Genomic DNA, 25072 nt, shown 5'->3' on the forward strand with positions numbered 1-25072 from the left:
TTAAGTGCACAACTCAAGCATTAGCTATTTGGTTTCCATTGTGGGTTCACATATGCTCCACAAAATCATTGAGTAGTTGTGCGTACACCTAATGGTCTCGAAGATTTTGATGCATCTGTGGAAAGTTCATAAGCTGATTTGCATTTTGATCTTTCAAAATTTGAACTTGTTCTCTGGGCGCTTGGAAATCATTGGTTTGGCAACACCATCACTCTCATCCTCGATAAATCATATCGTGCAAAATAACACAACATGTCATCAACTGCCACAAAGTTTCTGACCCCACATCATTGAAGCTCCATGAACAATTCCTTTTCAGCCTTAAATAATCACTGTGTGCCTCTACTCACTCCATAATGCGCAATACAATGGTGCGAAAACGGCGATGAACCCATGGATCATTCGGGAAAGTTCGGTTAGGAGCAAAGTAGTCCTGTGCAGTATCCGTGCTTCGGACACCCTATCCTGATTGATCAGTCTTCTTCCTTTGATTGAGCCCTTCAATTTGAGAATATTCTCCACCTGGCCGGTCCATTTCCTCTTGCATGCTCATGAGCATGATTATGTCCACTTCTTCGCTCGAATCCGACGAATCGAAGAACTCATCTTGAATCATTTGATCAAGCTCCATCGGTCTATACTCCTCGCCCGACTAATGATCGGAATTCATCATTTTCCTTGCAAAAAAAAACCCGGTTGGAACACATAGAGTGCAAGAAGCAGCCCGAGAGTTGCCGGATGTACAGCGACGGTGTCCGGGCTGGTGACGACGTCCTCGGCGGCGAGAACGGAGAGAGGACTGTTCTGTCGATGCTGGCGACGCAGAGGCTTGGAACGGCTACGGAGCAATGGGGGCGGCGGAGCTGCGAGACGTCCGTCATGGAGGAGGAAGAAGAGAGGAGAGAGCAAATGGATCTCATAGGTCGAGGGGGTGGATTTGTGGTGGGGTAGGGTTGTCGGGTCTGACGTGGTGGACGCGCCCGGACGCCCCATATCCGCCCCATATTTGGACTGAATATGAGGCGTTTGAGGCGCCCGCGGCCCGGGTGGTTTTTTGTGACCGGTCAGTGTTCGGGTTGTCTGCCCGGTCGTTTGAAGCGGCTTTGAGACGTCCGACTGTAGATGCTTTTAGAGTGTAGATTCACTCATTTTGCTCTATATGTAGTCTCTGTTTGAATCTCTAAAACGATTTATATTTAAAAACGGAGGGAGTAGGATTTAGCTGTATTCAAATTTCTGAAGTACCGTCTCTAATCAAATAGTTGGTACTGATCTCCAACCCCAAGCCCTGAAAGTCACAATGAAAACTGAAGAGGCTTAACATACGCTTCCGCGCTATGAAAGCGTAAGACCTAGGTGCGCTTCCGCCGTAACCATCACTTCCCCCAAATCCCTTCTGCTCCTTCGACGGTACGGCGGCGGCGACGGCGGAGCCTGGCGGCGGGTCGCGATGGCATTCGATCGACGGGCTAGCGAGGTCGGATTGCGACGGGCGCGGCTACGGTGGTTGGGTCGCGGCAGGGCACGGCGGCGCGGCTACGGTGCGTTACCTACGGAGCAGAACACCTCCGCAGTGAGTGGTCGCAGTCTCCGGCGAGCTCCCAGCAGTGAAGGTACAACCTAGTAGTTTAATTTAGTTGCATTTCTCTGCCTCACGGTGTTGTGGCCAACCTAGTTTAATCACCAGATCTGTATACGCCCTCAAGCAAAATACTATAGACGACAACAGTAAGTGGGCGACAACTCTGCAGTAAAAGATTGAGCCTCCTCCAGCTGGGGTCAGTCGCTGCGTCAAATGTGCTCGCTGTAATCAAGAAGCCATACTCGTTTGTTTAATCACAAGTTCAGATTCAGACCCGGCCATGTAACTAGATTACCCAGCGCACATGATGGTGCCTCGGGCCTTGTAATGAAGATAAGAAAAATGCCAACTTGACACAAAGCTTGTAGCTGGAATGGGTTCACCTTACTAATCCACATGCCCTTGCCAGCTGCTAGCTAGACTCACATCTGCCATTAGCACCACCACGTCCACATCACAGTGAGAAAGCAGAGCCATGGAGGCGACGGGGGTGAGCTTGGGGAAGGCCGCGCTGGGCGGTGCACTGGGCTATGCCACGTCCAAGGCGGCGGAGGAGATCGCCCTGCAGCTTGGCGTCGAGCGCGATGTGAACTTCATCAGGGACGAGCTGCAGATGATGCAGTCGTTCCTGATGACGGCTGATGAGGAGCAAAGCCAGAACAAGGTGCTCACCACCTGGGTGAAACAGATTGGGGTCCTGGCCTACAAAGTGGAGGACAGCCTCATGGATTTTGGCCTCCACTCAGAGAAAAGGCCATTTTTGGGGTGCATTCCCCGCAACCCAGGTGACCGACGCCGCATCGCCAAGGAGGTGAAGGAGCTGAGGGCTGAGGTGGAGGATGTGAGCAACAGGAACCTGCGCTATCGCCTCATCAAGGAGAGCTCATGCTCCAATCCTACCGCGGCAGAGGAGCAGGCCAGCATTGCCAGTGTGGCAATGTTTGGCATCACAGAAGCAAGGTTTGCCACCTTTGTGCATGAAAAATCATCAGTGGTGGACCTCCATCAGCTGATTAACAGCAACGATGTGAACCTTAGGGTAATTGCCATGTGGGGAACTTGCGGTGATATTGGGAAGACATCCGCCATCCAGGAGATTTATGATGACCCGAAGGTATTGAAAAGGTTTGGCTTCCATGCTTGGATTAGATTGATGCATCCTTTCAATCCACAAGAGTTCCTCCGGAGCTTGGTAAGGCAGTTTTATGAAAATTCACATGATGAGGTTGGAAAGCCATCTTTCAATCCACAAGAATTTCTTCAGAGCTTGGAAAGGCAATTTTATGAAAATTCCTATGATTACGTTGGAAAGCCTGGAAAAGAAACAAGTGTTGGGGCTGTTCTGGCCAAGATGGAGAAGATGGATCAAAGTGATTTAGTCCATGTGTTTAATGCACTGTTGTGTAGCAATAGCTACCTGGTTATCATAAATGACCTGTCCACGATAGAAGAGTGGCATTGCATTAAGAAGTACTTTCCTGACAACAAGAAACAAAGTAGAATCATCGTTTCCACGCAGCAAGTTGAAATTGCATGCTTGTGCACAGAGAAACCGTACCAAGTTTCAGAGTTCAAGCAGTTGTCCTGTGATCAAACTATTTATTTGTTCCACAAGAAGGTAAGTCTGTTTCTTGCATTGTTTTGTTATAGACTTGTTTATTTCTTATTACAGATGGTTGATTCTTCTTTTCATTTCACGTCTGATTGCAGAATTCAGTGGGACAGGTTAACATGGGCACTGTTAGTGTAGCAATGGTCGACAACAACGACGAAGCAAAGGCTGCTACCGTGGAGGAGAAACTGAAGGTGGGACTCCAGCACTGATTGAAAAATCGAAATTCAAATCTTGAATTCCATATCCATAGATTATATTTGGGATGTATAAATGTTCACTAGTGTTTTCTTTTTAGCCACACACACGCGCACAACCTAGCAATCTAGCTTTAGTAGCCTAAACAACTGTGTACGAACAAGCCAATCTTGGTGCTCAAACATCAAAATTTGAGGGAAAGAAAACTGAGACATACCTCCTAGTATCGCGAATTGAAAAAATAAACATTATTTTTAAAAGTGGAACCAAGGATATATATGAAGTTAGATAATTTGTTGGGCATAGTGCTCTCACTAAAATTGGCAAACATTTGTGTATAAATGAGCTAATCCTGGTGCTCAAACTTATTTAACAAACTTTAAAGTTAGAGGGAAATAAAGCTGAGACATGCGTCTTCGTATAATGCACACTAATTGAAAAACATATTGTGCTTTAAAGTTGAGTAAGGATGAACACATTGTATATGGACTTAGATAATCTGTTGGGCATACTACTCTCACAAAAAGTGTGCACCTGAAAATCCTCAACATTTAACTCTGAGCAAAAGTACATAAATTCTCATAGATCTGTTCTTTTTTGTTTAGGTTAACCGAGCATCATGTTCCACCGAGCCTATTTCCTACAGAAACAAAGTTGCTACCAGTGAGACAGACACAGCATTGCCCAGCGATGAAATACATGAGGAAAACCCAGAACCTAACATTGCAGGTGAAGACAAAATTTGTAACTCAACTGCTAGAAAGAAGTTTGATCGCAGCAGGACACTGGCACTGGCTGATGAATTGCTTTGTGGGCGAGAAACAGAGAAATTTTTTCTTATCAAATTAGTTGGCCAGCCCGACAACAAGAAGTGTTGTACGGTGATCTCAGTTTGGGGAATGGGAGGTCTTGGGAAAACCTCTCTTGTTCGAAGCATCTACCGGAGCCAAGAACTTGGTGGCTGGAAGCGTGCTTGGGCCACTGCATTGCGTCCTTTTAAGCCAGAAGTACTCCTTAGAGATTTGGCTTTGCAGCTTCAGAATACTATCCAAGAAGATCCGGCTGGAGCAACAACTGGGGCACAGAAGAAAAGCATATCAGTGATGAATCTTCAAGAGTTGAAGGAGGAACTAGCTCGGGTACTAAAAATGAAAAGGTGCCTTGTTGTTCTTGATGATATATTGTCCACCTCTGAGTGGGAGTTGGTCAAATCGTGTTTGTATAATGCTGGAAGGATCATAGTCACCACAAGAGAAAACAGTATTGCCAAACATTGTTCAGTAGAGGACAAGAACAGGTACCATCTTGGTGGTCTGAAAAAGGATGCTGCACTTGACCTCTTAAAAAAGAAGGTAATTTTAGAACTAGTAGCCCTTTTTCCCTTTCATATAGTTTTTGCTTCACATTTCATTACTCTTACCTCATGTAACATTATATTTTTCTCTCAATCTGCAATTTAGAAGTATAAAAGGTGACGTCTTCTCTGAAAAAAAAATGTTTAAACTCTAATAATCTTGTACTTGCGTAATTTTAGATCTAGGAAAATGTCCATTATATCTAGGAACATATTAGATCTGGACCGTCTTGCTAAATTTCAGGAAGGTGCCGTGGTGGGCTCGTGTGACTGGGCAGCGGGCTTGGATGCTACAAGCGGAGCCTCCGTACACGCGGCATGTTGGGGCCTCCGCAGGGTGGTGGGGCGGTGATGGCCAGCAGCTGACATGTTTGTCGGTGCTATCGGGATTCTGCCGCTCTGGTTGTCTTAGGTTCGAGCGGAGGCCAGGACAACAGCAAGCTTGTTGCTGTGTTCATGTGAGCCACAGTTGGTGTCTCTCTGGGTCCGCGGGGCATCGTTTAGCTTGCAAGGGCGTGCGCATATATCATGTGTAGGTATTTGTGGCTTCGTGTGGCAAGGGAGTGAATGTTGAGGAACTTGTGCCATGTTGTCCCACCAACGTTGCTCAGACGCTTGTCTTGGCTGGTGTCTGAGTGTGTCAGGGTTCGTAGACGATGACCATGCTTTGGCTAGCATGGTTTGTCTGCATCACGAGGCAATGGTCGGACAACATCTGGTGACTTGGAAGTTCACTGCAATAGCTGTTGGGTGGGGATGCAATAGCTAGGTTGCCAGCCACAGTTTGTGGTACAATAAATGTGCCGATCTTTCTTGTGTGCTGCGTGGGCCTGCCAGGGCTTCCTCATTGTGTGTGTCACACCCTATTTGTCCTACTTGGTGGGAGGAGGGTTCACCTTGGGTGTGGCAGGTGCGAATTTGTCAATGGCGTGAGGAGGTAATTCACTGTTGTTAATGAGCCACCATTTTCTCAAGTTGGCATGGCCTAGCTCTACCCTTCTTGCTATATTCTCTCTCCCTATGACAGGCTTTAGCCGGTCTGTTGTAGCGGGTGTAAGGCATTAAGGTTATCATTGGTTTGGTGGAGTGCCTGTTGCAATGAGCGTCTAGTGGTTACCGGTTCTCAGCTGTTGTCCTTTCTGTTGATGTTTGTTTGTAATGGCGTAGGCTTATTCTTGTAAATTGTTCCTTTTTTAGCAATGCATCAAGACCAAAGATTTGCAACCTCTTGAACAAAGTTTCATAAAAAAGTTGCAGTTTGTGTGCAAGCAAGTTTGTGCCCTCAATTTTGTTTCCACATGGCACAGAAATGCGACGAAGTTTTTTGTTGAGATTGTAATTAGGTAGGTCCTTGGAGCAATCAACTACATTCTTTCTTGCCCTGAGAAACGTTGTTGTAAAATTCTGCTTCCTTGAGTTAATTGCAGCGTCAAATGTTCTCACCATAGTCAAGGAGTTATATCTGTTTGTTTAATGGAAACCATCAAAGTAGCTAAATTACTTTGTTATGAGTGTTAATGGACGCCATCGAAATTGCAGCTAAAGTAGCAATTTTTTCCTTCAAATTTATTTTTCATTTCACGGGCAAAATTTTTGTACCTTTTAGATTTTTTTGTGAAGTACATTAATAGTTTTTTTTCACCCAAAGCATGTTATTGTAGGTGAACATTTCAATAGTAGCAGTATCTATGATTACAGTTTAGTGCACACCCAGGATACAAGGAAATTTCAATGCTTAGTGAATTCCCCATATGCTGAGAATTTTAGTTTTGTAAATGCTAAATCCATGGAGAGGATAGTTTTTCATAAACATACCCTTAGGGCCAGGGCTTTGACTTCCATAAGGTAGAAGTGGAAACTAGGACAAACAAGCTAATGTTACTAAATATTCTTAATTTAACAACACTAATATTTTAATCCAAATAGTTAACTTTTTCAAATTACGTCCGTTGCAGGTATTCAAGGACAATAGTGAAAAAACAGATTTAGTCCCAGCTATGATGGAGCAAGCAAGACTTATCCTGCAGAAATGTGATGGACTTCCTCTTGCAATATCCACTATCGGTGGATTCCTAGCCACTAAACCAAAAACTGCTATTGAATGGAAGAAGATGAGTGATGGTATTAACACTGAATTGGAGATAAATTCTGAACTTAGGACAATAAAGACAATTCTAATGAGGAGCTACGATGGTTTGCCATACCGTCTGAAGTCTGCTTTCTTATACTTATCTATATTTCAAGAAGACCAGAGAATTAGGTGGGGTCGCTTGGTGAGGCGGTGGACTGCAGAGGGTTATTCAAGGGATATGCATGGCATGACTGCAATTGAACTTTGTCGGAGGTACTTTGATGAGCTCTTGGATAGGAGTATGATTCTGCCAGGTGAAGGGACAGACCGATACAGTCAGAAAATCAATTCTTGCCAACTTCATGATATGATCCGTGAAATATGCATATCAAAGGCTAGGGAGGAAAACCTTGTTTTGACGCTGGAGGAAGGATGTTGTTTGAGTGACACACAAGGTGCAATACGCCATCTTGTCATTGGCAGCAACTGGAAAAGGGATAAAGATGTGCTGGAGAGCAAGCTAGACTTGTCACATGTACGGTCATTGACTGTGTTTGGAGAGTGGAGATCATTTTTCATCTCCGACAATATGAGGTTTGTGCGAGTGCTTGACTTAGAGGACACACTAGGGTTAAGAGATCATCATCTTGATCAAATTGGGCAGCTCCGTCACCTCAAGTACCTTTCTCTTCGAGGATGTTGCAGCATTTTATGCCTGCCTAATTCCTTCCAGAATTTGAGGCACCTCGAAACACTGGATGTTAGAGGTACACATATATCTGATTTGCCAACAACAATCACCAATCTTCGGAAGCTACAGCACCTTCGGGCAGATGGTTATTGGGACCGTGTCAAGAGAGAGGATGACATAGTTGATAAGCATGAAAATTACATTAATCGTATTTCCACATGTCAAACATGCAATGTTTTGTTGTCCAGAGGTCATCTTTTCTTGAGACCACAAGTTCTAGATGCTGGTTTGAACAGGTATGATATATTCAATCTATACCGCTTCCAGGAGATGAAGCTAGATGGCGTTGTACTTCCTAAAGGGATTGGTAAGTTGAAGGCCCTTCATGCACTAGGTGTTGTGGATGTTTCCGGGAGAAACGGAAATGCCACTATAAAAGAGTTTGGAGAGCTTACTCAGCTACGTAAGCTTAAAGTGGGTGGTCTGAGCTACAGAACCATCAATGAGTTATGGTCTGCCATTGCTGGTCATAATCAACTTCAATCTTTAACAGTTGAAATAGGGGACCTGCATGAAGAGAAGAACATGTTAGATGGCTGTTTGGGTGAGGATTTGTTGCCACCAAGCAGCCTCGAGAGCCTCGCTCTGCATGGTAGGCTAGTCAATGTAACAAAATGGATCCATAAGCTTCAGAATCTCTCCAAGTTGGTGCTAACCAATAGCAGATTGGAGCAAGATGATGCCATACAAGCCCTCGGGGTGCTACCAAATATAGCAGTACTACGTCTGCACTATGACTCGTTCAGGGGGACACAGCTTCATTTGCAGAGGTCATCTTTCCCTAGCCTCATGGTGCTGGAGCTCCGAAGGTTATACAAGCTCCAGTCGGTGGTGTTTGAAGAAGACACAATGCCCAAGCTTGAGCTGCTACACATTGGTGTGTGCGAGGAGCTGAAGGACATCTGCGGGCTGTCAGCCCTCAAAAGCCTCAAAGAAATCCAGTTGCCTAAATATGGTGACAGTTTATACAGTAAAATATTTGAGGCGCAGAGGGAAGCGGTGGAGAGTCAGGTAGCGGAGCACGTGAGAGTGAACATTATTGACTGACTATTAAACTCTCCCTCCCTCCGTCTGGGTGTGTGTGTGTGTGTGTGTGTTTCCATCGGATTCTTATTACCGTACTTGTCCTGTATTCTACCTACTATACATACAGTAGGACTAGTAATTGATGTACCTGTTGCAAAACTGGGTCACTGTAAGTCTGTAATGCAGCAGTGGTATGTAGGTATCCATGTGTCACAGACTAACGACAGGATGCATCCATGTGTATTCCTTTGTTGTACTCCGTCCGTTGGGGAAAACTTGTCATCGTGGTAGTTTTTCGAACCCCCCCCCCCCCCCCCCCCCCCCCCCAGCAAATTACCTACAAACACAGCGCTCCTCTGCTCCCCCACTCCTCTCCCGCGCCGGAGATCCCCTGCTCAGCTCCCCCACGCCGGAGCTCCCCCGCTCGCCCCACGCCTCCCCCGCAGCTTCCCTCTCCTTGTTCCCCTCATCCTTCCCCATGGTGAACCACGACGAGGACAAGGCTCAGTTTTTCCCCCTCCGGCTCTCCGCTCTGCTTGTGCCACTCGCTTTCCCGGGGCTGCTTCTGCCGGTATTCAGGTGAGGAGCTCGTCTTCTGCAGCCTCCATCCACCTCGCGTCCGCGTCCCCGTCCCTTCCCTCCCGGGGCCCTCCGCCGCCAGTAGTCGGAGATGGAGCTGCATGGAGGACGCCTCGTGAGGAGGAGCGGGAGGACGTCGCCGTGAGGAGGAGCTGGACGCTGCCGTCACCCAACTTCCCCCACCACCACCACCACCACAACGCCGACGCCGTGAGGTGAGCTAGTGCTGAACATTCTTGCTATAGGTGCATCATGCTGTACTAGATGAACTTGCGACTATCCTGTTGTTGATGAACTCGTGAGTATCCTGCTGTAGATGCATTAGTTGTTGATCCATCCTGCTCTAGGTTGAAACTTGTGAGCATAGACAACTTTTGTAGATGAACTTTTTGTGGTGTGGTCATCTACCCAAAAATAAAAATGAAACTTCCAAATATTTGTAAAAGTTTAGAGCAGCAGAGGGAGTATGTTTGCAGCTCAATTCTGCAGACATTTTACACTGAAACTTGAGGGAGTTTTACTTGAGGGAGTTTTGCAAAGTTCTACAGCATGATGACATTCTGCAGACATTTTTTTACTGGAACCTAAACAGCGAAAACCACTAATATATCAGGGTCATACTCTCTCACAGACGCTTTTTTGCAAGTTTTTCGTTTGCAATAGGTCATACAGTCCACCGAGACATTGCATGTTACTGAATTTGGCTCTCTCACTCTGCTTTTGACTGAATTAGTGCATCAAGTGATGTCACACTCCACTGCTCCACCCTGCTACTTACTGAACTGGTTTTGAGCTCACTAACTGATGCAACTCGCTCACTCACTGCTCTCAGGGAGGCTGTGTGGCGCCGAGCGGATGTACGGCGAGGTCTTCGTAATGGCATCAAGTCACCCTATTTTAAATCTGGGACTGTGAAGTCCATTTACACTGTCAGAAATCTCGGACTTTTTTCAGAGTTGCTACAACTATGGAATTTTCAGTTTGACAAAACAGTTTAAACTGAAAATAGATGTGTCATCCATAGACACACTTTTCTTTTCTTGTATTCCAATCACACCCTATGGTGACCTTGGTTCAGCCAAGAACATGTGGTGATAGATGTGTCCTCTTGTTTGACAAAAATTTAGTCAAAAGTTTGCTTTACTGAATGCAATTTGTCCTATTTTGTCTGAACTTGGTTCAGCCAGGAAAATGTACTCCATTCTTACTGAAACTTACTGAACTAACAACAGGAGCAGTGCAAAATAGAGCTGCAGCCAAGCTAACAAGAACCAATCTAAAGTTCCGAAGCTTACTGAATCAAGATGCAAGAAGATGAGGATGCAACCAAGCTATACTCCGTTTTTATTTACTAAATCTGAAGTTCTGAAACTTATCGAATCGTATCTAATGCAGTTTTCAAGTCTAGTTAGTCAACCCACTCCATTAATTCTGAGCTTAGACTGAACATTTGGTTACTCCAATTTATCCAAGTTACTCCAATTAATTCAAATTACAGCCACCACTCCAAATTACAGTCACTATATAGGATAGACAATTCAGTTTTACACGCTCCTCAAATTATAGAACAAACATCCAATTAATCCAACTGGATGATCCACTGGTGCTCTAATTCAAATCAATTTCACATCAGTCTGATCTACAATGATGCTGCCATGATGCTATCCAAACAATCTCACATCAATTTGCCCATATGGCAGCAATTTCAGGGCGGGGCGCTGGTACCTTCAACAACAGCACAGTCGGGGTCGCCTGGACGAAGAAGAAGAAGATTGTGGCCGCCTGGACAAAGTTCGGGAGCTGCACCACCACTAGCAGAAGCAGCAGAGGCGTAGGAAGACGGAAACAGCAGAAGAGGCCGGAGTGGCGGAAGACAGCGTGCCGGCGGCCGAAGCGGACGGTGCATGCCCTGCGAGCGGCGGTGGTCACCTCTGTGGCAGCTGCGCAGGTGGGCGGCGGTGCTGGTGACGCGATCAGGACGACAAGGAGGTAATTACTATGGATGTATGCCGATATAGGTAGGATTTGAGCCTGGAGCAATACCTCACGCTCTAACAGTACATGTTCGGTAATCAGGCCCTTGCATCATTACTCTACCAACAGGAGTTTTTAAGGATTTCAAAGGTGTCCGTAGTACATTCTCTTCTATTTTTGGTATGGACAATATGTTGCAATTTTTTCTTCCATTTGTCTCTGTCATAAGTCAGAGGTGAAACTGTGGTGGCTAGGCAATAATAAAGGAATTTAATTTGCTTCTTGGTAGTTTCTGCAGATCCGTGGATCTGTATATTCCAATACTGCACACCATTCTCTACATCTTTATCTTTACCTACTAATAAAGCACCGATGGCTTCTGGTCGTACGTCGTCGCGCGCGATTTTGCGAAAACCCCCCTCTATTTCTTTGAAATCAACCCGCAGTCCCTGTTTAAGTGACACCCTGGAAAAATGTTTAGTTTTTGCATAAAACCCCCTGCATTTGTTACAAACACAAACTGGTACTCCGTACATGCGAGATAAAAGAAAAAAAGAAACAGCCATGACCCGTCCTCCTCGGCCATGTCTGCCTCCCGATCCCACCTCCAGCCCGCCGCCCATCCCGCCCCACCGTGCCCGCAGGTCGCCGCCGTGCGTCGCCACCGCCTACCCCGCTGGCGGGCCCACCCCTATCTCTGGATCGAGGTGGGTCAACGAGCGTGTGGGACGACGACAGGCGGCTCTCTCGCTTGATCCGATTGAGTGAGGTCTGCACAGGGTGGTGGCAGACGAGTTGGATGCGTGGAACGACGACGGCGTCCGGATCCAGGCGAGCGGCAGATGGACCTTGCAAGGCGTTGGGGTTCTCCTGGGTGGCGCCATGGTTGCGCCGCCGTGCTCCTCAAAGAAAACGAGGAAGCATGAGGGGGAGAGAGAGAGGGGAAAACCAAGAAGAAGGAGAGAAACGAGAGATGGCACGGCATGGCGAGCATGGCGGCGAGAACCCAAGCTGCTCCCTCCAGCGCGCCCCTCCATGGCTCCCGCACTTCTCTGTGAGGATTAGAACTCAAAAATAGTCCCACCTCGCTCATGTGCATCCAATCCAATCAATTTATATACGCGAGCGACTTTGCCGCATCAGAAATCAACCAGTGAAGGAGGAACAGAACGAAGGAGCTTATAATCAAAGAGGGAAAAGAGGGGAGAATACACGCAATCCATAGTTCGAAGGAAGAACTCTGAATCAGATAAGCGCGCAATCAGCAGCTAACAGAACAGCCATAGGTCCAAACCAAATCGGATCAATCGACAGGCGATGGCCTGGGAAATCAGATCGGCAGGTCTGTCCGTTGAATCAACAACATCTGTAAAAAAGCAGATGGGGAGGATTAAAACAAGCCGCATCAAAATGGGAACGGAGCGAATCCGGGCATGGTCACCACCGCGAGCTAGGCCCCAAGCAAGGCGACTACAAGACAGTGCCCGGCCCGGGGGAGCACGGCCTGCACGACGGACCTGGCGCTTCGCTCGACGGACAGGACAGAGCTAGGCCCCAAGCAAGGCGCTTCGCCCAGCTCCGGCGTCCTCTCCTGGCACCGAGGATCATCAGGGCGGGAGGGAGGAGTGTTCATTGGTTGTGGAGGGGGTTATGGCTGGAGCAGAGCACCACCAGGGTGTGTGTGGATGCAGCACATCGCGCGTTGGAAGGGGGGTAGGGGCGGAGAAGACGAGCCAGCGCTCCTCTGGTAATGAGGACTCCACGCAGGATAACTCTCGGTGGGGATTCTTTTGGTGCTGCTTTTTTTAATGGCTCCACCGACCAGAAGCTGCTGGATATTTCCAGGTGTGTGTGCTACCGATTGCAAAAAATAAAATCCTGAATGAGCACCTTTTTTTAACAGAACATAATCTTGAAAACCAAGCAACCAATATTTTCTAAAAAAAATCAACATAGTAATTGAATATTAACAAAAAAATTATATATTAACAATCTCACTTGAATGCACCACTACTCTTCCACCAAAAATAAATTCATGCCTTCCACATCTTATGAACACATTATCAGATACAATAATGAAAAGTGAGTGAAATTTTAGACAAGGCATACACGGCGTGGCCTCCACATAAAATTTACTAGAATTTTTTTCCTTTTTATGTTGATGATGGGGAGTGTGTGAGGTTCGATCTTTGGGCCAAGTTCAAATAGTGCAAATGAAAAAGAATGGAACATAATCTTGCAAACCCAGGAACCAACATTTTCTATAAAAAATCAGCATAGTAAAAACCTATTTGCTTTCGAATATCAACAAAAAAATGTATATAAACAATCCCATTTGAATGCACCACTACTCTTCCATTCAAAATAAATTCATTTGCATTTAAATCTTTTAAAAATTCTAAGAAAAACCTTTTGGATTAAACAATTTCACCATCTGTATATCCCACTAAAAACACTTACATCATTCCTCTTCCACGCCGATGATAATGCCAAGATGAAGGAGAAGCCATCAAAGGACATCCCGACGATTTTCTCAACTTTATAGTATGTCTGGGCACTAACAATACTTTTTTTAAGTGCGGACACAGAGCGAACGTGTTTTTTTAAGATAAAGAGTGAATTTTTCTTGCTTTCCAAACCTTCATGCTTTTAAATATGTTCACGCTTTTTTTTAATGCACAAAACTCCAAAAAAATTACTCCGAAAAGCGATAACATTATTAACTTATTACCGATGTTTATCAAAACTGGATATAAGATATAGCCCGTACTGTCATACGGAGCAGGTTTTACGATATTTTTAGCCCGTTGCAACGCACGGGCATCTGTACTAGTACAATGTTCTATTTTAAAAGCCGGTCATATTGTTAATCTTAAGAACCTACTGTGGACTTCAATGCGGGCGACCTGTCCCAGTTGTAGCTATGCAGCACCACCACGCTGTCTTCAAATAGCATTCGCATTCCTGGTTGTAGTAGCTGCTGGCCAACAAAACTCTACAACATTGAAGCAGAGCAAGCAACAGAGAGATATCGTCCTCACAGACCTATTCCTTTTTTCTTAAGAAGATAAACATCAGCATAGTACTCTGAACTACTCCCTCCGTAGACAAATATAAAAGCGTTTAGAATACTAAAGTAGTGATCTAAACGCTCTTATATTAGTTTACAGAGGGAGTACAGTACATAACAGTTCCAGAACTAATGACTGAATCTTGGATATGGACTACACATGATTGACAGCCAAAGAACTGTCAGCAACACATCCCCCGAGAGAGAAAGCAGAGGTTTGACACATAATCAACAAATTGGACATGTTAACCACTGAGAAAAAGATACATGTATGTATCTTTGTTCTCCACAATGAATTTAATTTCACGACTGTTCATCTGGTGCTAACTCCCAGGTTTATAATTCTGCCCACAAGCGGCAAGCATACAGCAACAAAGAAGGATGTATTGCCGCAGCTTCAGGATGCTGTGAGATTAGTCGTAACAGAGGTATTATATGGCTACGACTGCTTCAAGACTCTGCTTGGGTGGCTCAATGGCCGCATCAGCAATTCCTCACGCTCTAACTTCATTAGTCACCCACTGCAGGCACAAAAATGATGGGCAAAATATGTTTATTAACTTCACAATTCACAAACTTGCTGTGACTCTGAATCCTCAAAGCCAGGCCATCCCAGCAACAATAGGTAAAGTAGCATTTCAGTGCGAGAAAATAGTGTGAACCTTCACATGACTGAAACATCCAAGTAACGAAAAACAGAAACTTTGTCAATTCAGCCATATAAGCGTGGGAATAATATATATATGTCAAAAAAAAGCATGAAAAGAGGGTTATGACTGAAACTTCAGAAGCTGTTAACAAAGGGCTTTCTCGACAAAACAGGGGCTGAAACATTAAATAAAGGATTGAAACATTGGAAGAGGAACATGTGAAAGAGGAGGAATATGCTTTAAGACATTGGAAGCGTAAACAACCAACCCCCAAGTACGCTTTGCTTCACTGTATTGTCTATTCTGGCATCGCAATAGCGTTAATGTAGTGGTCAGTCACCCACCCCTCAAATCAGAAATCGGTGCCTCGATTGGTGTGATAAAGCAAAAAGCATCAACCACTTGGACATTTTAATCCCACTGCTTTGTTCTCGCCAGTCGCCACTGAGTTTAATTTCACAACTCAACCTTTCTCGGCTCAGGTTTACAAATCTTTGATTTTGCATGCATTTCTCTTTTCCTTAGAGCAATAGGTGTTCCCTATTTCTGCAACTCACTGAATTTAGGCACCTCATGGAGTCGAATGCTCCATCTGCAACTCCAAGTTTATGAGTCTTCACTCGTCGATTTTCGTTTCAGCGCATCAACCTTACAATACACACACTGCAGTTGGCAACAGATGCTTTTTGTTGGGTCCATGACACTCTGTTCTTAGTCCTCGAGCCTTGAAGGGGAAGATGCTTCGTGGGTCACTCCCTTAGCAGCATAGGAGCCCCCTCCCCCCACCTGCGAGTTGGCTTATGTCGTATAGATTTGTTTAGTTGCCATGGTGCCCGCCCAGTTCTCCTCGCGTGGCCCTCGTGTGACAATAATGACGATACTAAGTGGTGCTTATTGTTCTTCTGTTGAAGTCGGAGCTTCCTTTTTCATCGTAGGTCACAAAATTGCCACTACTATGGGGTTCTTTGCATTTTTCTCAAAAATGGATCCATTGTTGTTGTCCTGGTGTCGATGTTTGTCGTTTCTTCAATGTGTGTCCAGGTCTGGGTTTTCCCTGTGCCGTTGTAACCGGGAGTGGTTTTTCGTCAACATTTTCCTTATTAAGCAGCTAACTCTCTACTATCGCGGAACTTTCGTCTCTTGTCGGCCCAAAAAAATCGTCATGAATTATGTTTGTTCGATATTCTAGTTGTGGAACAATTTTTTTAACTGTCGTGGAACAATTTTTGTCAGTTCCATACTGTGAAAACAATCTTGGGAAGTTATTTTGGGCTCTGGTGTTGTGTGGTTGGAAATAGGCCGTTGGATGTTATTTGAGTGGCAGGGATTGAATGGAGCTCAGCCAAGTTCAGTTCATTTCAGAACATCCAACGCCACTCGAATTCCCCACCGCCGCCGCCGCCGCCCGCCGTCGCGGCGTCATGCTCCTCCTCCGACAGCGCGTCCTCTCCCATCTCCTCTCCGGCGCGCCCTCTCCTCCCACCTCCCCACTCCTCTCCCTCCACCGCCTCCTCTCCACCACCGCCGCGCCCGCCGTTTCCACCAACCCTAGCTTCGCCGTGGAGGAGTACCTCGTCTCCACCTGCGGCCTCACCCGTGCCCAGGTACTCAAGGCCTCCGCCAGGCTCTCCCACCTCAAGTCCCCCGCCAACCCCGACGCCGTCCTCTCCTTCCTCTCCGGCGCTGATGTCGCGGCCGTCGTCGCCAAGGACCCGCGGTTCCTCTGCGCCAAAGTGGAGACAACCCTGGCCCCAATCGTCGACGGGCTCACCGGCCTCGGACTGTCGCATTCTGAAATCGCGCGACTCGTCTCGCTCGCCCCGTGCAAATTGAGCCATAGATCCGTCGTCTCCAAGGTAGAGTATTACCTGCCGCTCTTCGGCTCCATCGACAACTTGCTCCGGCCCCTCAAACACGGCTCCGGCTTCCTCGGCTCCCACCTCGAGAGGGTGGTCAAGCCCAATGTCAATCTCCTAGCAGAGTGCGGGCTAGCTGTTTGTGATATTGCCAAGCTGTTCATCCGTGAGCCAAGGATGATTAGCGCCAAACCAGGGCGTGTCCTGGCGATGGTTGCGTGCACAGAACGTCTAGGTGTGCCCCGTGGCTCTGGAATGTTCAGGCAAGCGCTGCACACCGTCTCATGCTTCAGCGAGGACAAGATCGCTGCCAAAGTGGACTACTTGAAGAGGACACTTAGGTGGTCAGATACCGAGGTTGGCATTGCTGTGTCCAAGGCTCCGGTTTTGCTGACAAGATCAAATGGCGTGCTGCAGCGTATGTCAGACTTCCTAATCTCTGAGGTGGGATTGGAGCCGGCCTACATTGCTCGTCGCCCCGCTATGCTCACTTACAGCCTGGAGGGACGGCTCAGGCCCCGCTACTATGTTATGAGGTTTCTTAAGGAAAGTGGATTGCTAAATCATGACAGAGACTACTATAGTATGGTGGTGGTCGGCGAGAAGGTATTTGTCGAGAAGTTCATATGCCCTCAGAAGCAAGCTGCACCACACCTTGCTAAAGACTATGCAGCTGCTTGCACAGGGCAGGTGCCTGCTACATTCACATTTACATGAACCAAGAAGTAGGAAAATGGATTGCTAGAGCGCGAGTGGAGCTACTATTCAGCAGTCTTGGTGACAAAGAAGATTTTCATGGAAAAGTTCGTATGCCCTCACGAGGAAGCTGCCCCCACCTCGCGGAAGACTATGCTGCCACTTGTAGGGAAGTGCCTTCTAATTTCAGAATTACATGACCAAGAACGGGCCATGAGAATTTGTAACTGCGTACGGTGCAAAAAAGTTCACCCTGTGTGTAGTGAGCTGGTAATCTCTGTCTGTGTGCCTGAGTGGATGTTGGTTGTCTGCTATAGTATGTCAGATATACATGCTAATTTAGCGTCGCTAGTCTTGAATGAAACAGGTAATTTTATCGTGAGTCCTTCTATGTCCATTACATCATTCAGTAGAGAAGAAAGAATTATAGTACAATTAACCTGTCCATCGTGATGTCATATTGTCATGCATACTAGAACTAAAAGAGTGTGACATCAGGGCATTCTGCAAATGCTTTCAAATATATTAATGAAGAGTATATCTGCACGCCCTATATGTTTATGTTCTCAATTGCCATTGCAGCTTTCAATTTAATCCTGGGTCAATCTATCTTTCCATGAAAAAAGGTTCTCATTTTTGCCATGAAGATGATATGAAATCCCAAAATTAGCTGAATGTCTTTTTTCGTGGCAACAAATCTGGAATGAACGTGTTAGTCACTGCTGAGGTTGCAGTTTTGATCTATTCTGTTGGTTGCTTCCTCTAGTTCTTCTGAGCTGAAAGTCTTCATCCTTCCTGCAGTAGCTTTGTTTACAAGATATTAACTGTTGTGAAAGCAGGTCACTGTTTACTACTAATAGTTTGTATCAGTTTTTTCGTTTGTTTTTCTCTTATATTCTTGGATGGCCTACTGGCTGATACTTTTTCTAGGAGCATCTGATGTCAAAACTGAATAATTCAGTAGTTGGCCAGTAGCATTTTGTTGACAGCCTACCCATGTAGCACTACGTAACGGATATTTGTACCGGAGACACTTCTAACTGAAGCCAAAGAGTGAGAGAGTCCATTAATTCAGCACCGTGAAGTGGCAACTCCCAGATTTACATTTACAGCTCCATGAGTTGACATTCGTTCACTGTAGTATCAATAATCAAATTTGATACGGCACGATGCATACACATTATAACTGAAAATAGGAAATGGAAACTTTTTCTGTTTACTTTATCTGGACAGCACAGGGGCTGAGAGACAACCAGTGACTGATTTCGCCTTTCACGACGAACAGCGATGATGAGATGACCTACCTTACTTGGCTGCCAGAACAGCAAACAAGGGTGATTATTGCTTTAAATTAGAGGAGGTGATGCTCCATTTATAAGAGTGATTTGATTACTGCTTTTGGGATGCTTACTGTGAGTGCTACATATTTATACACCTAGGACTAGGTGTACGAGGAGAGCAAAAAGACGAACCGGTTCAGAAATCTTCAGATTTGGAATGTGAAAGATGATGGGCAGAGCTGGACAAGATTCTTTGCTGCCCGCCAAGGTACATGTCACCCTTACAAGTCTGAGCAATAAGAGGATCTGGATACCGAGGCTGAAAGAGCAAGCAGCACCTGGGAGTTGCAATAGGAACATGCTGGTTGTTACTATTAGAAAGCAGAGGAGGTACAGAGTTGGGAATCTGGTTTACAGTCTGCCCAAACGACACTGAAAAAGCTCTAAAGAGGTCCGTGAGGGCGATATCATAAGGGCGATGACATAAAGCCCAACTCCGAGGTCGGCCCGGTTCACGCCCCCAGGTTCCCTAAGACCAAGGAGGAAGGCGTAGTGGCTGGTGGTCGGCGACAGCTCCACCAAGCAGCTGCTGGCGATCAAGAGGGTCACCCTCCAGAAGAGGGCCCGTGTGAAGCTCAAGTTGCAGGGAGGGGCAGCGGGCAGGAACGGCCCCTAAGAATGTACAACATGTGCGGTTGCACTGGCCTCCAATGTCCTAGGGCCCCCGTGTAGGCACATACAATAAAATACTTTGTAGGTACATACAATGAATACTTAATACTCTCTCCGTTCCAAAATAGATGGCCCAACTTTATACTAACTTTGTACTAAAGTTAGTACAAAGTTGAGTCATCTATTTTAGAACGGAGGGAGTATTTAACAAACACTTATTAATGCAATGTAGCAAGTAGTATAATATCCAACAACATAAATTACAATCTAAAACGCTAACTAGCAACAATTCATGATGATAGGAATGAAGAAGTTGGACACCTATCTCCAAAACGAATGGAAATAAGTCTCCTAATGACACCATGAGCAGGACTAAGTCAAATGATCCACTAGGCGAGCTCTAGTAGTTAGTCATTGACTAAAGTGCGCTATATGTAAACATACGACCATAACATGTCCCAAACAGTTGCACCTTTGAGATTCTGCAACCTGACTTGAGAATTGAGTATCTACTCATGCTGCCTTTTTAGTGCGTGTGGTTCATCATGGCCTAGGCCAAGCTCATCGTGTTGTTCTTCATGATTGTATTTTTCATCGGCAACACGCCTCAGCTGCACACCTGATTCCAGGCGAACCCGACTACCACTATGAGGCTTTGTTATTTTGAGCATGTGGCCACCCGGCCGCATCCCTACCTCTACACCTCGTCGGCGGGTGCCACCCATCAAGATGGTAGTCAAACTTTGGTTTCCTTGAGGTTAGAGTGAATCCATGGACCAAGTAAATACAATGACGCCCTCGGGCCCTATGGTGGACGCTCACACATGTGTGCGCGCGCACACACACAAACTATGCATATAATCATCACATTATTAGTGAAAAAGTGTTGCATCCAAGAGCGTGCTAAATATAAATAAATCATTGAATATCTAAACAAAATAAGACCCACAAATTCATATTATAAAGCAATTTTACTTAGGATGCAAGTATCTCTTTATTATGAATGATTTACAAGTTGTACTAAAGGTTGTCTTAGCTAGAGTGATATTATTTCAGTACCAAGTATATATCGTATACACATCATCAACATATTACTGAACCCATCGTAATATGTTACACACATTTGACCCAAAAAATGAATAAAGAAAACTGCAGTTATTAGGTACCAAGCTTCTCATAAACATCTCATGAACTCGAGAATTTTCTATTTGCGTATATCTAATAATAAAGACCACTATGAGGGTGTATTTGTATACCACACACTTTAAGGTATTTATTAAGATTGTTAACGACACACATGCATATACGCCACATTAATACAAGCACAAATAATCCAAGAAGACATGATATCTTCTAGTTTCTTATTTAATCATATTTATGTAAAATTGATTTAAATGTGTTTAAGTAGTATTTTATTGAGAAATGTAACTTCTATTATAAAATATTGTTAAAATTTACCATAATAATTAGCTATGATTGTAAGCTGAAAAAAGTGTATTATAAACAAATATTAAAGTTTAGTATAAATAGTGATATTTATTTGACTCGCACCAAAGCCATATGTTTGGTTAAGACGATGACAACCATTTTCTATCTCCGGAAGCGAAGCAAGCTCAATGTTCCCACATCACTTGTTGTAAAGGATTGATAGTTCTGTTGAAATATGAGATGGGCCTAGAGCCCATATGACAATTTCAGATTTGATCTCTAAGGGCCCATGCAGGGCCCATGTAGGTGGCATGAAGGTGGTGGGAAGTTTAGTCCCCCTCCCCCGGAAGTGGAAGGAGAGTTGGAATGGTTTATAAGGGATCCTCTTCACGCGCGGCCGCACATATATATGTGGGACGCTGTCAACCCTAGCCGCTACGAAACAGAACGCATCTCCGCCTCCACGCCCACGTCGTTCCTCTGCTGCCGGCGATTCCGTCCCGTTCACCGCGTACACGGTTGACGGGAGAGCAGGCCTTCGAAACCCCGCTTCTCCAGATCCTGTACGGGAGAGGGGCGATTAGGTTTTTGGGTAGCGATTACGCGACTGCTCGCTTCTGTTCATCTACGCCCGCATCACCTTCGTCATCACCATGTCGACCGACGCCGACCATGCCGCCGCTAAGAAGGCCGAGGCCGACAAGAAGGCCGCCGCGGCTGCTGCCGCCGCCACCACCGCTGTGTGGCCGATTGGAGGGTATACATCGTTTATCCTTCTCGTGTTTCTTTTTGTTGTAGCAGTACTAGCGATATGCGTAGATGTTTCTACTATATGCGTAGTACATGCTCTGTTAGATCGTAATCAGTGTGTTATCAATGATGTCCATGTCATGCTCATGATTTATTCATGAATTAACTTAATCGAAAAACTGCCTATTTTCTTATCAAGTTCGGTAATGTTGGACAATGAAGAGAGATGAAAATGACCTGGCGGGCTACATAGATCTAGCGATGCGAAAAAAGGTTCCGGAGCAGATTTCTGGTATGGTGAGATGCAACGACTCACAACAAGCATAACAACTGTTTTGCCATCTAGAATCTCGTCCCTCCGAAGCACCTGCACAAGAAAACGTAAATTACAATGAGTACTGCCAATCAGTATGATTTAAACCAAAATAATAATAACATGTGGTAGGAGTTATAATTTTAGTTGTAGTATCAGTAGAATATTAACATGGAAATAAAAAATTATTTGAAAGAAAAAAAATACTATATGCATAAGTTGTAATATTAGCATACAACACTGGCCATAGGCACGACATCAGGATATGGTGAATAGTTTCAGGGGCTTGGCAACAAAGAGGATAGTGTGACTTGTGTTGAAGTCCACGACACTGCAATTGATTAGGTCTCAAGTTTCCAAATAAATTGATCTTTCATCTTGTCGTTGAAGACCATGGCGCGGAGAACTTCCCAAAGTTGAGAAAACCTCTGGCGCCTAGTCTAAAATAGCATCATGGACTTAGATCCCTATTAAGCACAAATGGTCAGAGGCTTGGATCTATGAGTGTGTGATTAGGAAATTTACAATAGAATACAGGGATACCATTGTCTTCCAGAAAAATAAATCCTCTTGTCTCTACAAGTGAAAGCAACAAACTGAAAATTTCAGAGCATGCGTGGTTTGACCAGTTGGGGCGCGTGTCCGGGAGGTGGGGCGCGGAGGCGGGCACCATGGCTGGGAGGTGGGGCTCCATGGTCGGGAGGTGGTGCGCGGCGGTGGGCGCCATGGCCGGGAGGTGGGGCGCGGCGGCGGGTGCCATGGTCGGGAGGTAGTGTGTGGCGGCGGGCGCCATGGTCGGGAGGTGGGGCGCGGCAGCGGGCGCCATGGTCGGGAGGTGGGGCGCGGCAGCGGGCGCCGTGGTCGGGAGGTGGTGCGCGGCGGCGGGCGCCGTGGCCGGGAGGCAGGCGCGGTGGCGGCCGCGATGGCCGGCGGTTGGGTTGGGGGTGGTGCCGGTGGATAGGTCGAGGTCGGCTACGGGGCCGATCCAGGGCTCGATTTAGGACAAGAGAAGAGATGAGCACAGAATATTATTCTGTTACTAATAACAGAATAGTCCGTGTCTATATATGGTAATAGCACACGCATATATAGTATTGGAATTAATTGTCGTTACGGGCAGCCACAATTTGCACGTCCGCCCCGCCGCTCTTGTGGCTAGACATAGTAAAAAAGATGGCTCATATGGTAACGTGATGAAACCATTTACCGGCTCCCGTGCATATATGTAATAATTTCAGTAAAGGTTCATGCAAGAAATAGTAACGGGATCAAAACCATTACTACCTTGTGACCAGTCAAAGTACGTGGTACATGCTAAAAGAAAAATATGGTATAAATTTTTATACCTTATAATGCAGCTCACATTTTTCATCTATAATATGTGTCCTCCTAGTTACACATGGTAATGAACCTTGGTAAATATAGTAATTGATTACGGGATGCATACAATGATTCACCGCTCTATCATATTTTTTCTTAATTGTCCTAGTTAAACACGCTAATCAACCTTGGAAAATATAGTAAATGTTTTAATTTGGTTACCAGATGCATGCAATGACACTATTTTTGTGTGTTGCTAACTAGACATGGTAATCAAATCTCAAAAATATAGTAATTGATTTAAATTGGTTACTGGATGCATGAATTGATTCACCTCTCGCCACCATTTTCATTTTATTATATGTGTGTTTTTGTATACGTAGTTATAAGCCATGTAAAATATAGTAACTTAACTAATTCAGCATAGTAATAAGCCACGTAAAATATAGTAATAACGTAACTAATTCGGTTCCCATCTCGTAAAAGTGTACCTCTGAGATACCACTTTTGCTTTGCTAATTACGGCAGACTTTTTGCTTCGGCAGGGCTTGCTACCCATTACCACATTACGATGACTAGTTACGATGAATTAGTGGCCCGAGAACAAAGGTGTGTATTTGGGTGGTTTGGGATAATTAGTGCACCGATGTCGCTGTTTGTCCCCTACCCTCAGGCTTATCTTAGCGTGCCTATCTCTACTCCTAATGGAGCAGTTGGTAGTCTCGCTTCCAGGTTTTTTTTCGTCCCACCACTTTCATCCGTTTTTTTCGTAGGTTAATCATCATAGTTTTTTTCGATGCTGGTTTCTTATTCACCGATTTATTTACCCCTCAGCTCTTTCCTTGCAAATCAGCACTTTCCAAACGTGCACGCAATCACGGATCTAAATTTACTAACTTATCCAAATCAACCGATACCTTCCATTATTGCAAATTTCTTTAGGAAACAAATAATAAATTTTAAGGAAACAAATAAAAGATTTTAAAGACACATCATACTTTACTAACAATCACTAAAAATCAAATCTAAATTAATTAACCTTACCTTAAATCACTCAATCACTTTAATTAGAAAACATTTTCTTTCCTAACTGCACCCCGCTTAGTGTGCACATAACAATCTCTACTCCTAATGGAGCAGTTGCTAGTCTCGCTTCCAGGTTTTTTTTCGTCCCACCACTTTCGTCCGGTTTTTTTTCGTAGGTTAACCGTCGTAGATTTTTTTCGATGTTGGTTTCTTATTCACCGTCTACTCCTAATGGAGCAGTTGGTAGTCTCGCTTCCAGGTTTTTTTTCGTCCCACCACTTTCGTCCGGTTTTTTTCGTAGGTTAACCGTCGTAGATTTTTTTCGATGTTGGTTTCTTATTCACCGGTTTATTTACCCCTCAGCTCTTTCCTTGCAAATCAGCACTTTCCAAACGTGCACGCAATCACGGATCTAAATTTACTAACTTATCCAAATCAACCGATACCTTCCATTATTGCAAATTTCTTTAGGAAACAAATAATAGATTTTAAGGAAACAAATAAAAGATTTTAAAGACGCATCATACTTTACTAACAATCACTAAAAATCAAATCTAAATTAATTAACCTTACCTTAAATCACTCAATCACTTTAATTAGAAAACATTTTCTTTCCTAACTGCACCCCGCTTAGTGTGCACATAACAATCCGAAGTAATTAGAGTCACATGATTGAATCCATTTATTTAGAGCGACATGATTGCGTTCCGGGATGGAGGCCATGATTTCGTCGAGGTCGTTGCTGCCTCCTACACTCAGGGTGTGTCGCCGAGATCGAGGCGAGCATGAGGAGCTGTGGCCACCGCCATGGTCACCCCATCGCAGGGGATGGAGCACGCCGTCGGCCTACAGCTTGTGGAGATC

General features: G+C 45.2%; 1 protein-coding gene and 1 pseudogene across 1 annotated transcript; both read left to right on the plus strand.

Annotated features, from left to right (window-relative positions):
• Nucleotides 1-1405: 1405 nt before the first annotated feature.
• On the plus strand, nt 1406-9407 carry LOC123131674 (disease resistance protein PIK6-NP-like; annotated as a pseudogene).
• Nucleotides 9408-16240: 6833 nt separating this feature from the next.
• On the plus strand, nt 16241-17859 carry LOC123131675 (uncharacterized). The gene has a single exon (XM_044551343.1). The coding sequence runs from the start codon at nt 16289-16291 to the stop codon at nt 17438-17440; it is 1152 nt and encodes a 383-aa protein (XP_044407278.1). The 5' UTR covers nt 16241-16288; the 3' UTR covers nt 17441-17859.
• The last annotated feature ends 7213 nt before the right edge of the window (nt 17860-25072 follow it).

This window comes from Triticum aestivum, chromosome 6A, assembly GCF_018294505.1.
Source record: "Triticum aestivum cultivar Chinese Spring chromosome 6A, IWGSC CS RefSeq v2.1, whole genome shotgun sequence".
In the NCBI taxonomy this organism is placed as follows: Eukaryota; Viridiplantae; Streptophyta; class Magnoliopsida; order Poales; family Poaceae; genus Triticum; species Triticum aestivum.

Bases quoted from the DNA above. Each gene is read 5' to 3' on its own strand.
- LOC123131675 (XM_044551343.1), top strand. From the start codon at position 16,289: ATGCTCCTCCTCCGACAGCGCGTCCTCTCCCATCTCCTCTCCGGCGCG.